The sequence below is a fragment of the Poecilia reticulata genome, chromosome 17 (genome assembly GCF_904066995.2).
Source record: "Poecilia reticulata chromosome 17, P_reticulata-male-v2, whole genome shotgun sequence".
Taxonomy (NCBI): domain Eukaryota; kingdom Metazoa; phylum Chordata; class Actinopteri; order Cyprinodontiformes; family Poeciliidae; genus Poecilia; species Poecilia reticulata.
In genome coordinates, this window is record NC_088846.1 from 19,455,251 (window position 1) to 19,469,974 (window position 14,724).

Genomic DNA, 14,724 nt, shown 5'->3' on the forward strand with positions numbered 1-14,724 from the left:
AAAAATGCAATGCTGAGAAGCCTCGTGATCTCACTGGAACAGCTTCATTCGGTTGCATTCTTTCATGTTTTGATTCTAGTTTTAGAAATTCAAATACATACTTGTACATGTGATAAGAATTAATATTTTACTGTGTAAAAGCTTCTATGTCTCAATTAATGTTTTTTATTTGTACTATATTAACACAACTAAGGGCTAGCAATATTTCTGGCCACCACCATGTCCAAAAATCTAAATGTAATGTAAAAAAACAAAAAACATTTTGTTAATATTAAATTGCTGCAGCAAGCCTCATCAGCATTTTCAACATAAATACAAACAATTCACAAGTTCTTAGATAAGCATAAATTAAAAATCATTATTTCCTTTCATATTGCTGGATAACGGTTTCTATTTTATGGATATTCTTAGTTGCCTTGTAGCCTAAATTTAAGACAGAAAGACAGTGAATAAGGATTTTGAAGCTGACCATAAGATGATTAAAGACTTAATTAAATGGTTGACTGAAGTTCTGACATTACCATAAAAACAAGCTCAGCGGTTGAGTGAATCAGGTCCTGTGTTCTTGCATTTCAACATTCACATGAAAAGCTGCGACACCAAAAGCATACCTTTCTATAGAAAGAAAATTTATTCACGTACTTTGTTGAATTATACAGTCACAATCAGAAACAAGTGCATATTCACATAGATGTATGACAAAACTGTATGGAGTATTCATGACAGCTAATTTTGAGTATATTTAAGGATATTAAACATTGGCTGTACATGTACCTGTGTAAATTATTTAAAAAAAAAAGATGCTACATTAGTTTATTCCTTTAAAACTAGGAACAACATTTGCAGAGGACTGACTATAAAGCAAAGAGGCGGTCTCTCACATATGGCGTCAACACCATGTGAAACATCTATCTTATAAAACAAATAAGAAACAGACTTTTGTAATCTTTTTTTTTTTTTACAGTCTCATTATTTAAAATACCGCACAATGAAATTCTACAGCTAAAAATTACATGCGCATGGCCTCAGACAGATCACCCAGCTTTTCATAAACATTATTCAGACAGAAAACAAAATGCATCTGGGATAAAAACAGATGTTTTTGTGCTTGCGTTTGGCAAGCATAAAAATAAAGACAGCCTCTGATTTTAGATAATTGTTGTAGGGAAGCCCTCTGTCAAATCTGGAAAACAAAAAATATATATACTTTCATGTTACAAAGTGCTGCAAATTATGAGCCACAAAACATCAGTGTGAAAACCACCACAGTCCCAGGAGTTGCATTTGCTCATATATTCAGTATTTAATGGACACCAAACTGTTTCTGAACAGAACCTTTACACCGATTCTACATTTTACACCTAAGGTTTTATTTTTCCCCGAATTGGACTTCCGTAAGCCTAAAAGTAGTGCTTGCTTCAAAGAACAGGTCTGCAGCAATATGTGTACCACTCGTCGTTTCAGGTTGAGCTGTTCAGTTTCAAACAACAAAGGTTCCAATCCATTCTGCAGTCGTCCTTCAGTTAGAACCAGCAGTTCAAAGGTTGACTGAGACACACTAAACCCATTTGCTATCCTGTTTTCAGGCGAGAAAAGTCATTTGAGTTTGGTGCTGAGAAACAAACTCTTGCATATGTTTTCACTGATGGTACAACATATTGAGTTTCCAGCCACAGAGAATAACTTTCCCAAAGGAAGAAAAAAAAAAAAACAGACTCTTATTCACATATTTATTCAATTTCCTTCCTCAGTCCGGACCAAGGTACTCCACGTTCTCTGCTGCTGGTATGTGTCCATTTGTGTGTGTCTTGAAAGTGGGAGTGAAATCCTGTTGGTAGTCTGGGTTGTCCATGCTGTTCTGAGGCCTGTAGTTTTGACCGCCGATGGCCGTGTTGCTGGAGTTGAGGGGTAGGGCGGTGGAGGACGGGAGCTCATTGAGGTATTCAGGTCCGTTGGCTCCGTTCTTAAAGCAGTTCAGGTACTCTGACTCTGTATCGTCTGAAGAGATGGTTGGAAGAAGGGTGCGAGGTTGACCTGAATGTTGGTAGACGGGATTTATCACATTGGAGACTCCGTTCTGGTTCATGTAGTCTGCAGAAAAAGAAAAAAAAAACAAAACAATTGATAGCGTTTATGATACATTTTATAGGTTTTCCTTCTTTTTTAGCTGAAATGACAATCAGTGGAAAGATATTTTCAATGACAAGCAAAGGGATCTTATTGGATAAAGCAGTAAGATGATGCTGCTTGTTGTCAGGGTACTCCACTTTTTTTCTTGTTACAACAACAATCTTTAAAGTAAAGTATTTTTTGAACTATAACGTGATAGATTAACATGAAGTAGTAATTGTGTGTAACTATGGACCCTTTTTCTTTTATTACAAGTACAAATCTTTTAGAGTACACCCCTATCAGTACATATCACATACAAATCATACACAAAAGATTTTTTTTTTGCCTATACGTCATTCCATAATATATCAAGTTCACTCAGATTGGATGAAGAGTATCTGTGAACAGCACTTTAAGTCTTGCAAAAGATTCTCCATTGGATTTAGGTTTGAACTTTGAGCCATTCAAAGACGTTCCTTTCTATTCATAAAACTGCTAGGCTTATTGAAAAATGACTTGCACATTGCTTTGAATTGTTCAATTTCTCAATAGGTCAAGTTTAACTATCAGGAGATACTCTTTAATCAAAGTAAATAAAAAAAAAACCCAAAAGAGAGTAAGCCTATTATAAAAGGCATTTTCAGTCCTTTTTCCTGACCACTAGATGTCTCAGTTTTTACTGTATCAAACTGAAGGACATGGAGAAAGCTCTGCAGAGAATCTACAGACATTGAGGAGGTTCACATTTAAAAGGCAAATACTCGCCTGGAGCCGGCTGGAAGGCCTTGTCCAGGAATCTGTCTGTGGGGTCAGGCATATATCGGAGAACCATACTTCCGTCTCTGCTTGGGACTCCGTTCTGAAACAAAATACATAGATTTTCAATAATCTGAAACAATTCCAATTGAAAAATAATGCAAACAGATAACACAAGGAAGTAAGCACAATTATTAAGGAATTCTAAGTTCAGTTTTTGCTTACCATTAAGCCATTTCTGGTTTTGCTCGTCCCTATGCTGCTATTAGTGCTCTGAAACAGAAAATAATGAAATATCCAATTAACTTCTCATATAATGTATCCTATGATTTTTCTTTCACTTTCAATCCCAACAATCTTTTTATTTTATTTTATATTTTATGTCTCCACTGTATACCATCACTTTGCTGTGAATTTTTTAAAAGTCTCTCAGGGGACAGAAAGGTTAATGACAATTATGTGTTTTTACTTAAATTCTAAAAAGGCAAACTAGCCTTTTCAGGAAAACACAAAGATCAAATTAAAAATCCACAGGGCATATTTACATAAATTCATATGCCACGCCTTGTTGCATCTGTCTGGACTGTAAACGCTTAAAAGGAAGCAAGAATGAAGACGGGAATGACAGGTGTGACAATGCAATTACTTTCAACAAGAAAAGGAAATTAAACACAGTGAAGCAGAAAAACATTTCTGCCTAACAGTGAGTGATATAACAAAAGAAGGCTCACACTGAGGCTTTACTACAGTCCTCCTGACTCTCTGAAAAGGTAATCGAGCTTGAAAGCTCACATGAACTGAACCGACTGGCGGCTGACAACAGTTCCAGGTAGAAGAGTCTGGTTCACTGATGGCCTACACAGAAGGTCCTTATCAATCAAAAAGCCATCTGGGAGGAAACGTGGGTGCGAGGCAGCTGGAGGACGCCGTGTGGGTGAGATCAGGCCAGGACAGCTGTCAGAGGGAGGGCGGCTGCCGCCAATGTGGGTCAATCCAGGTAACGCTGGCCACTTTTCCAATTTTACTGGCTCCAGTTTCATGATTAGTTTAGATGCTGATGTTTTTTTTTTTTCAATTTTACTATTGCTGACTTACGGTAAGCAGAAGGTATTTTTATCCCCTTGAGATGAAAGATGGCTGATTTTTTCCGTCTGACTTGCAGAGTAATGATTTCTGCAGAAATCCGATTTTTACAAAAACACGGTGAAAATATCTCTGTTAACTTTTCAATTTTAAACACTTGACCTAATCAAACGTGTGTCTCAAGTGTTCATCTACTCTTTATTAAACGTAGCAAAAAAAGATCAAAGCAGATATTGTTAGTTGATATGTTTATAGATCAAAAATTGTATTTTTTTAAACTTTTGAAACATAAACTGAACAGGACAGAAAAAGAGTTAAAATTAGACTTCTTTGTGTTGGAACTGTCAATCGCCAATCTGAGATGTTAAATAATTTTTATTAATCATGCAGATCAAATCAATAAATAGCTCATTTGAATTACTAACATCCAAATAAATGATCACAAATTCAAAGCAAATATGTTGAATGAGATGCACCAATCATGTTGGCGATGGAAAACACATGGCTGGTTCTGAATTCTAGTTTTCTTTCTTTGACTTGCCCATTCAGATTTCTGCTTATGCGTTATATTTTCTGTCAAGATTTTAAAATATAAGGGAGGAAATGTGTGCTACGTGTCACTTAAGACGTTGTAGTTTTGAATCAAAAAAGGAAATGAGGAAAATAAAAATAATTACAAGATTATTCCAGGCCCCAGTATTCATTTGAGCCGGTAATTATCTTGAACCAGCTCATTACGCCTCTTTTATTTAAATGTATTTAAAGGAAGAGCAGTATTAATGAATATCAGGTAAAGAATTGTGCATCAAAATGCACATAAATACGCAGTAGATTAGGGTCAGATTTTGTGTAAAACAGCGCCATCTTGTGGAAGGCAAAGAATATTAAATTGATGTGCAGTGTTTTTTTTTTCAGGATTATTAATATTGCTTTAAAAACTATTTCCAGATTGACTTGATGTCTATTTATAGTTAGCAGTTAGCTTAAATAGGCAAAAGAAAATCACTTTGTACTAAAATTAATATTTTTATTGTATTTTTGCTCTCAAACAAAATAAATATGCTAGTTTTTTTTTATTATTGAAGCCACATTTAAAGCACAGCATTAGAACTATTAAAGAGTCAATCAATCTTATTAGCAGCCCAATTTATATAAACAATACTTAAATGTGCTTGACTTTATTACCATTTTATGTTAACAGTTGTGTCCAGAAAAGCATGTTGCCAACTTTACTATGCACCAAGATGGACCCATGTACAAAAAATAAATTAATTGATTAAAAACTGCTGCAAATAAAAGTACACGTTTAATAACGCCTTCAATTTTATTGACTATCATAAAGTTGAAGGTGAGATCTACAGAGGAGCTGACCTAACCTACTTCTGTCTGAGCTTGCGCAACATTTGGAGCGGTTTGGTGAATCTGCCTGTACAACCTGGAAAGGACTTTTGGACCAAAGTGAGGCTGCAAAGAAAACACTTCTGTCCAAAAAAATAAAAAATCAAGCACAGCCTGAAACTGTGCAGGAATTACAAGTATGGACATTTGAGAATTGGCAGGGAGTTTGTTCATTTGATGGATTCTACTTCTGATTACTTTTGACACTTGGAAAACCATTTGTAGATAAAACTACCATGAGTGTTGTATGGTGCCAACAATGAAAAATCCATGTGTGCAGCTGATTCTCATCCGATAGACTGGGATTATTCATAATTCTGTTTAAGAGCTCTGCCACAAATAAATCGGACCACGAGGTCTTCTAAGAAACCTAAAACAATATAACAGTTATCTGGGTATTTTCCAGCACAATGGAGCAAAATTCATAAGGGAAAAGTGTTGAAGAACTTGTTTGAAGATCAGAACTTAGACATTTTGAACCCGAGAACAGAAAGACCCCAGATCTTAATGCCTCTGGGAACGGGTTGTCTGTTTTCAAAGAACTTGGAGCTACAATACATCATTTATGTCACTACTAAACCTTTCGTCCGTATCAGTAATTGCTTTGCTTCAAATCAGACCAGATGAGCCAACAGCATGTTCTCTTCAAAGTAAAAAATAATTGCAAAATTAAGCAGTAATTGTGGCCACATATTTCTCAAATATCAGAGCGAATTTGGGAGAAATATTTCAATTGGATTTGCTTTTTGAGAATGAATAGCCTTTTAGTAATATGAATGTTACTTTTGTGAAAGAGAAGTAGCTTCACAACTTGTCTTGTCGCTGCAATTTTGCGCATGGAGGAACATACTGTGGAGTGAAGCAGCGGGGTGTAGGAGGTGCTTGGGCTGCTGAAGAAGCTGTGCTGTGGCACCAAGTATTCATCTGCATCTACGCCATAATCCAGGTCCCCCCCACTGATCAGGCTGCGGTAAAACGTGGTGTCCGTTGGACTCGGCAGATGCATGCGGTCATCGCCCTGAAAAAGAAATATGCCTTAGTTGCTCCAACACACCAGTAAAGTCCTTCAGCGGACTTACAGCACATCTGAGAGGTGAGGTACATTTTTACCTGAATGACAAGATAGCGCGGTGGATCTCGAGCCATCTTCGTGAACTCGGCTATTAGTTCTCGAAAATGAGGCCGGCTGTCTGCATCAATCATCCAACCTGCGCAGACACATTCGCAAAGATAATTAACGTTACACTTTTAAGCATAAAGGTTTGAAGTTGGAAAAATCCCAACTTATTGATTACCAGGGCCAACAAAAACGCAAGTATGTAAGACTGCGATGTTGTAATCGATACACAAGAAACACAAGAATCGATATATTTTGACAGCACTTTATGTCAAAGTTAGTCAAAGTTAAGAATAATCTGAAAGCCATCGGTTTCTGATTTTTATTTGTAAACATATTAGAAAACAACGTGTCATTTTTCATCCTCTTCAAATGTATGCACGACATCTTATAAATAAAATCCATGCATTCTTCCACTTGTAATGTGAAAAAGATTACTTTTTCAAAGTTGTGTAAATAGAACCTGAAGAGGAAGTGCTTACATTTCACCATGATCATGTAGACGTCTATGGTACAGATCGGTGGTTGAGGGAGGCGCTCTCCTTTCTCCAGGATTCCGGCTATTTCACTGGCTGGAATCCCATCATATGGTTTGGTCCCGAACGTCATCAGTTCCCAGACGGTTACACCTACGAGACAGACGCGAGAGGCAGTTGGTAAATGTTAGGGCAATGAGCTGTCATTCACTTTTGTTTTTGCCCCCAATAAAGGAGAAGAAACAGAAGTTGACAGGATGTACGCTCCTCAAATATCACATGCTATCAAAACATGGACAAATTGGCTCCACATGCAGGAGTGGGAGTTGACAGGATGCATCGCAGGGCTGGAGGAACCAAAGGAGGGGGAAGAAAGGAGGAAAGGAAGTCGATCACTTCTGCCAGGGTCTGCTGATGCTTTTGCCAGATTGAGCGGGAGGCGCGATCAAACCCTCGGGAAAGGAAATGTTGGAAGCAGGCCTGCTCTAAAAAAGCCTTGCTGTGTTTGGTTGTGTGTGTGTGTGTGCGTGCGTGCGTGCGTGCGTGCGTGCGTGCGTGCGTGGGGGTGTGTGAGTGTGTGTGTAGGTGCGTGTGTGCGCACGTGTGTGTGAGGGTGTGCGTGCGCGCGTGTGTGTAGGCATTTCTCCGTATGTTCAGTCCTGAGGTGAAGGGATGATTTGAGTGGGATGAGATAACGATTTCCTCTGACGTAAAATCATCCACCTGAACCTGCTACTGTGTAGGTGAGTAATACCTGTTTCAGATGCTGGAGAGAAATATTCCCTTTTTATTGTGTTCTAAAATGTTTAACAGCTTCAAAAACCCCAAAGTCAACATCCAGCGTGAAATAGAATCTGCTCTATGCTTTGCTTGCTGCTAAAACACTTTATTCAACAATGATTTTCAGTGAGTCTGTCATTAATACTCAGGAGAAGCACACAGGTTCAGCTGTTTTAGCTATTCAAAGCTCAATCTGGGGCACTAGAAGTGTTTGCTTTAAATACAGAGCATTAGTCTTACCGTAGCTCCAGACGTCGCTCTGATGAGTGTAAGTTCTGTTCAGGATTGATTCAAGAGCCATCCATTTTATCGGCACCTAAAGAACAAAAATGGGTAAAAAGCATAAGATTATCTAAAAAGCCCTGGAACCTGTTTTATGAGTTAAATCATGAATGCCAGGAAATGGGGGTTAGTCCAGCTAATAATTACTTAACAAATCATGTAGCACAAAACTGTGCACTGGACTGAACTTTCAATCAAAACCAGTCAGTTGATTACTGGACACTTCAGTCACTTATCAAACCAATACTACAATATGAGAGCATTTGAAATGACACATACTTTGAAGTTGTGACAAGACTGGAAGTTTCACCAAATTCCTTGATTCATTTTCAAAACAAATAAAAATATTTGTTTAGATATGGCAGCATATCTAGCAAATAAGAAATTAAAGAAAGTGAATAACATAAACAGTTTTTCACTATAAGAAAGCTTTTAGAGCCAGTTTGCCAGATATTTAACAATGTATGAAGTGAATGAGGCTATTTGTAATTTTCAGTAAACCTGACTCTGCTCTACAGGTCAGAAGTCTCAAGGGAAGCTCTATATAAGACAAGTATTTGGACGCAATTTTAATCTTTTGCTTCTCTTAAAAAACCTTAAATGAATTTCACAGATTGTGGGAGATGTCGACTGGATAATCAGATTTTGCTTTCAATAATTTACAGATTTTCTTAGTATATCTGCAAGTATAATGATGCTTTAAGATCTTTAACAAATACATTTTACAAAAGAAAAAGTGCCAAGAAGATTTTCCTGAGTCAAAACTACAGTGCAAAAGTATGCAAAAAAATTACAGTTTGTATTTTAATACGAATGCTATGATGTTCTTCAAATCAGAGGAGGTTACTAAAAAGTACGGACAAGAAAAAGTCACTGAAAATGTTAAAAATTGTTCTGAAAACACATTTTAGATTGATAGAATAATTATGTTCATCTTGTTGCAAAATATAGGGCAGCACAGTGGCGCAGTTGGTAGAGCTGTTGCCTTGCAGCAAGAAGGTTCTGGGTTCGATTCCCGGCCCTGGTCTTTCTGCATGGAGTTTGCATGTTCTCCCTGTGCATGCGTGGGTTTTCTCCGGGTACTCCGGTTTCCTCCCACGGCCCAAAAACATGACTGTTAGGTTAATTGGTCTGTCTAAATTGCTCCTAGGTGTGAGTGTGTGTCCATGGTTGTATGTACTGTGTGTCTCTGTGTTGCCCTGCGACAGACTGGCGACCTGTCCAGGGTGACCCTGCCTCTCGCCTGGAACGTTAGCTGGAGATAGGCACCAGCACCTCCCGACCCCACTAAGGGACAAGGGTGTTCAGAAAATGGATGGATGGATTGTTGCAAAATATACCAATGAATGAATCCTAATTTTGTATTAAATATAATCTTTCAAAACTTTTAGTCTGTAGTTTATGACCATTTGAAAGTACTTCAAATTCTTGCATTCCTGATATTATGTAGATACCTTTTATTATTTTTTTTTACATTATCATATAAATTTTCTCAAAAGCATGAACATGAAAAGGTTTAATAACTTTGATCAAATTAAAACGATCAATGTGGTTCCATCGATGACCCAATCCCATCATAATAAAAAACAACAAAAATAACACACTGTGCCTTTAAGACCAAACCAACCTTTCCTCCATCTGCATGGTATTCCTTCTCGTCTGCGTTGAGGAGTTTGGCCAGCCCAAAGTCAGTGATCTTGACATGATGAGGAGTCTTGACCAGGACGTTTCTGGCTGCCAAGTCACGGTGCACTAGGTGGCGCTCCTCCAGGTAGTTCATACCCTTTAATCAAACAAAAATGAACTAATGCATGAGAGCAGATCGTTTAACAGAAGTTTAATGTGGTGGGTTTTATATAAATAGCAAAAAGTAAAATAAAAAGTGATTCGCTCACCTTGGCTATCTGAACACACCAGTTGAGCAGGTGCTGGGAGCCAATATTGTCCTTTTTTTCTTTGACGTAGTCCAGCAGGCAGCCGTACGGCATCAGCTGCGTTATGAGCTGAACCGTCGAGGTGAGGCAGATACCCAGCAGACGGCACACATGGGGGTGTTCCACACTGGCCATCACATAAGCTTCCTATAATGCACATGAACATATTGCATGTTACATCTGTTTTTTAAGGATTGAAACAACACTGCAAAAACACAGCAAAAAGAATTATGTGTCTTGCAGGCCATTTCGCAGAACCCCTGGTAGAAATGTACATGTTTATCCAAGCAACTGATAGCTTGAGAAACATCTGTGGGATACAGAGTGTTGGGGGATAAGTCTCTTAGCAGCGGTCACACACAGCCTGCTCTATTTTATAGCCCGAGAGTGGAAACTCTCAGTCATCATACCAGAAAAGCTGCTTTAGAAAAAAAAATGGATAGCAAGCACAAGAAAAAGAAAAAAAAATCTTCTGCTTCTCGCATGGAGGCGTGAGCAAACAGTACTTTAAATCAAGCTTTACTTGGTATGTTCCCTGTCACTGCTGTAATAATTGCAGGCCAAATATTTTCTTCATGCTTATTACTGCGTGTCAGTGCTGTTCAGTAAATAAACCCCTTGCATGAAGCTTTGTTATTCTGACAGCAAGATAAAAAAAGGAGGCTTCAAAGATCTTAATCTTTCTTTTTTTTTTCTCCATGCCCCAGAGTTAGACTTTGATGTGAATTCATGTACATGGCAGGATTTATGCACAAGGAAAACCCAGCAGCATGACCACATAACAAGATTTGAGACACTGATTTTTCTGTTTGTAAAGGTGAACTAGAACGGCCTGCGGCTTCGAAGCTGCATTTCATTTCCGAGCACCATCGTCTTCTTAATTACACACCAACGCCTACACGTTGCCCTCCAATGAATAAATCCTGTTTCACAAAACTCCACAAGAGACTCTGTGTGTAATGTGACACACTTTATTGCAAAGAAAACAAGCCCTCGTTAGCTTAAAAAGATCGTCTGGGTTTGCTATAAACTCCCAGATAAATTGAAGTTCTTCTGGCAATCGGCTGACAGCGGCTCACCCTCAATAAATAAAAGCCTAACCTCATCCTTGCTTTTTTTTTTTTTTACACGACACGAAAACATTCTGATATTTCCTTTCACTTTCGTTTCCAATTAAAAACTCAGGTACGACCAAAATAGATGAGAAAAAGACCACATTTAATGAATGTCTCTTATCCCAAGCACCTCCTTCAACTTGAAGACCACAATTCCCCCCACCCCCGCAGAAAAAAAATGAGAGCACCTACATCCAAGATCTCCTGATTGGCTTTTGGTGATGTGGCCTCTCTCAGAACCTTGATAGCCACTGGGATCTTCACATCCTCTCCTTCTGGGACCCAAAGACCCTGCAGGAACACAGTGTTTCTGTTGTGTCATTTTCTATGCTTGAAATGTCAAGAGACACAGGGATATTATACAATGTACAAAGTGATTATAAAGATTTGTATACATGCACATTTAATAGCTTTCTCATCAACAGTTTGCAGTTTTGTTTGCAATATTTTGGAAATTTTAACTTACTTATTTACTTTTTAATCACAACAGCCCACAAACTGTTTAGCAAAACTCATATTATAGAGTCATAACACGCAAACTGATATATACAACCAACAGAAATATTTTGTCATGCCCCACACAATTACGGGAAGACTCTTTTGATAGTTGTCCAGCAGACCATCGCTGACAAACTATTAAGAGAAGAAGCCACAAAGACTCATTGACAAAGAACAGGCTGAAGCAGACTTTACACATAGGTTTGAATTTAGAAAGTTGACTGGAAGAATAAAGTGTGGCAGGAAGAAGGTGCTCATTTTGTGATGTTTTGGGGAACTGAGCCACTTGCTGTTGTAGATCCAATGTGTTTTAACAGCAAAGCCATCACCTGAAGCTTTCCTCAACTCTCTTTATTAAAATATTTTCATTGGTCTCTTCAGAAATATTCTAAAATTTAGAATTTTGAACCTTCAGTAGCTGTAAGCCATAATCATCAAAACAATCCAAAATAAAAGCTTGAAATATCCCTTTGTAGACATAAAACCCAGATTCTTTCCCAGCTTCCCATTTACAGAGGCATTACTGAAATAAATTAACTCTTCATTGACATTCTAATCAGTCCTACAAACACCAAAATACACCCTTGCACACTGTATTTGACTTATCTGTCCTCTATTAGAAGATTTACCACTTAATTACGGATGGAAATAAATAGACAGTCCAAAGGGCAGATTTTTGTGTCCTAAATACAAATCCCCAAATGTGATTAGAGCAACGGCTCTGACAGGAAACATTGAAGCCAGTCATGCATGATGTAGCAAGTTAAAAATGTGTTGTAATTGAAAAATCGAAAACACATGTAGATCTGTGAAAAGTCAGCATGACGGAGCAACAGAGTTTCAGAACTGCTCAGCACTTGAGTTTCTATTTTACAATAAGCCATTATGCAAGCCAAACCTGTAATTACCTTGTAAACTGTACCGAAGGCTCCTGATCCAAGCACTTTAATTTTCTTAAACTCTGGTTCCTTCAGTATCCGCAGCAGAGCTTGGTTTGGTGCCTGTCCACTCGGAGTGAGAGGTTCAACTAGCTGCATGGAGGGAGTGGGACCCATAAAAACATGACCAGAAGAAAAAAAAAAAAAAAAAACCCTGTGAATTTGTGCTTTGAGCTTAAGCCGTCTCTCCTTACCTCTCTCTCCTGGAGCAGTCTGCGCATTGTCCTCTTCCTCTTGATGTGGCGGCGGCGTAGGAGCACAAAGACAGAGAGGCCTGCGATCAAAACTGCCAGCAGTCCACCAACAACCCCAGCTGCAATTATGGAGAGACCTGAGGGCCTTCCAAGAGATATATATAAAAATATGTAAGTATATTAAATATAAAGAACACTAACATACATGAAGACACAAGAGAGAAGAAATAAACTGATAGATAAACTGAACCAGAAAAAACTGATCCAAACATATTTTAAACAGATGGGAGTTAGTTTGTTGGCCTGCGGAAAAAAACAACATTAAAATAAACTATTATTTTATTACAGTACAATAACTTCATATTAACTTTGTTTGAAAATTTTTTCAGGCGTATAGTTTCTAAAGATAAGCTGAAAATGTGTTATCTTCGGCAGATTTATGCTCCAAAAGAAAACACTAAATCAACATTAAAATATTCACCAGACACAAAGTCACCCTTCTTCCATGGCCATCTCAGTCCAGAGGCCTGAATCTAATAGAAAACCTTTGTGGTGACCATTCCAATGCCTATTCTTTTGATTTCAGATCGGGTTTGCTTGTACTTACAAAAATTGGTCTGTTCTTGTCTCTTTACAGTATTTCTTTTGGCTTGAAATTATAGCACTGACTCAGTCACCACAAAAGCTTAGTTTGTCTTCTGTTGCACGAATTGTGTGCTTATGGTTTTCCTGCTGCTTCTCAAAAGTAGTTCAAGTCTAATGTCCAGCACCTTGAGCACAGTTCCTGTGACAATCCGCGCACAGGTAGCAAGGCTTGTATTTTTGGCAGGCAGCAGCTTTTTCCATGAACACCATTGTTGCTCAGTGTTCGCAAGATGACGCCCTTAAATCTTAGCCAATGTGGGAGAGGACTGCTCAGTTTCTTAGAAGTTATACTGGGTTTCTTCATGACGTGACCGATAGTCGTTGGTCAACCAGTTCTGGTCAGAGTAACAATGATCTCGAGTTTCCCCACATTTGTACACAATCTGTCTGACTGCGGATTGTCGGAGTCCAAACAGATCCCAGAGATAAATTAGTAACATTTTCCAGCCTGATGAGGATTGACTGCTTCTTTTTTGGTGGTCTTCAGAGATCTGCTTTGTTTGAGTCATAGTACAAAATCAATCAACTTCTTTTTGGAAGTTCAAACTTTGATAAATTAAATGTGGTGGATAAAAAATGTTTGTCATTCTATCAAGGTTCCTGAACAAATGTTATATAAAAACTCAATACACTTTACAAACTCCGTTCTCCGGAGTTCAACCTCCTATAAAGTTAATTTCAGATGATAAAATACTGAAGTTTCCTTAATTATTGCAGATAGGAAGGAAGGAATGAAAGGGGGAGGAAAGGAGAGAAGAAACAAAGAACAGAAAGAAGGAAAAAAGGTAGAAAGGAACACAAAAAAAGAAGAAAGGAAAGAAGGAAGGAAGGAACCAATTTAGGACAAAAAGGAAATAAGGATGAAAGGTAGAAAGGAAAAAAGAAGGAAAGAACATGAGAATGGAACAAAGGAACATGAGGAAAAATGAAAACAAGGAAGAAAGAAAGGGGTTGAGGAAGAATAGAAATACATGGGAAGGTAGATGGAATAAAGGACAACATTTTGCTACTGGAAAAAAAAAGTATTCAGATTGCATAGTTCTCCATACTTTTACAGTTTGTTCAAGAACCTTTTCCTATTTATTGAAAACACATAATTCTGACTAAAATGGTTCAAATTAATCAAGTACATTTTTTAAAATGAGTTAATTGCGTTTCCATTTGTCCTACGCAACACTTACACAGTAACATTCAAACTGTGAATGGCTCAAATGCATTCAGTCAAATGTAAGCTCACCTTTCACCTTGGCAACCTTCAGGACCTGGTCCCACACACCTGAAGACACAACAAATCTAATGAAAATATGGTCCACAAACACAACAACATGAAGGAAAGCCAGGCTCTGCAGGCGGTAACCATCAAAAACCTATGACTGTTGCTACACGTCCTAGTCTT

General features: G+C 38.0%; 1 protein-coding gene across 1 annotated transcript in view; it reads right to left on the reverse strand.

The window, feature by feature from the left end:
* Positions 1-608: 608 nt before the first annotated feature.
* egfra (epidermal growth factor receptor a (erythroblastic leukemia viral (v-erb-b) oncogene homolog, avian)) overlaps positions 609-14,724 on the reverse strand; it is a 43,479-nt gene continuing 29,363 nt past the window's right edge. Inside the window, exons 16-28 of the mRNA XM_008434555.3 lie at positions 14,566-14,604; positions 12,684-12,828; positions 12,460-12,582; positions 11,246-11,344; positions 9,900-10,085; positions 9,632-9,787; positions 7,963-8,038; positions 6,949-7,095; positions 6,460-6,557; positions 6,200-6,367; positions 3,094-3,141; positions 2,878-2,971; positions 609-2,091 (exon numbers count right to left, since the gene is read on the reverse strand). Coding sequence (XP_008432777.1) covers positions 1,748-2,091; positions 2,878-2,971; positions 3,094-3,141; positions 6,200-6,367; positions 6,460-6,557; positions 6,949-7,095; positions 7,963-8,038; positions 9,632-9,787; positions 9,900-10,085; positions 11,246-11,344; positions 12,460-12,582; positions 12,684-12,828; positions 14,566-14,604 — 1,723 coding nt within the window. The 3' untranslated portion in view covers positions 609-1,747. The remainder of the gene's footprint in view (positions 2,092-2,877; positions 2,972-3,093; positions 3,142-6,199; positions 6,368-6,459; positions 6,558-6,948; positions 7,096-7,962; positions 8,039-9,631; positions 9,788-9,899; positions 10,086-11,245; positions 11,345-12,459; positions 12,583-12,683; positions 12,829-14,565; positions 14,605-14,724) is intronic.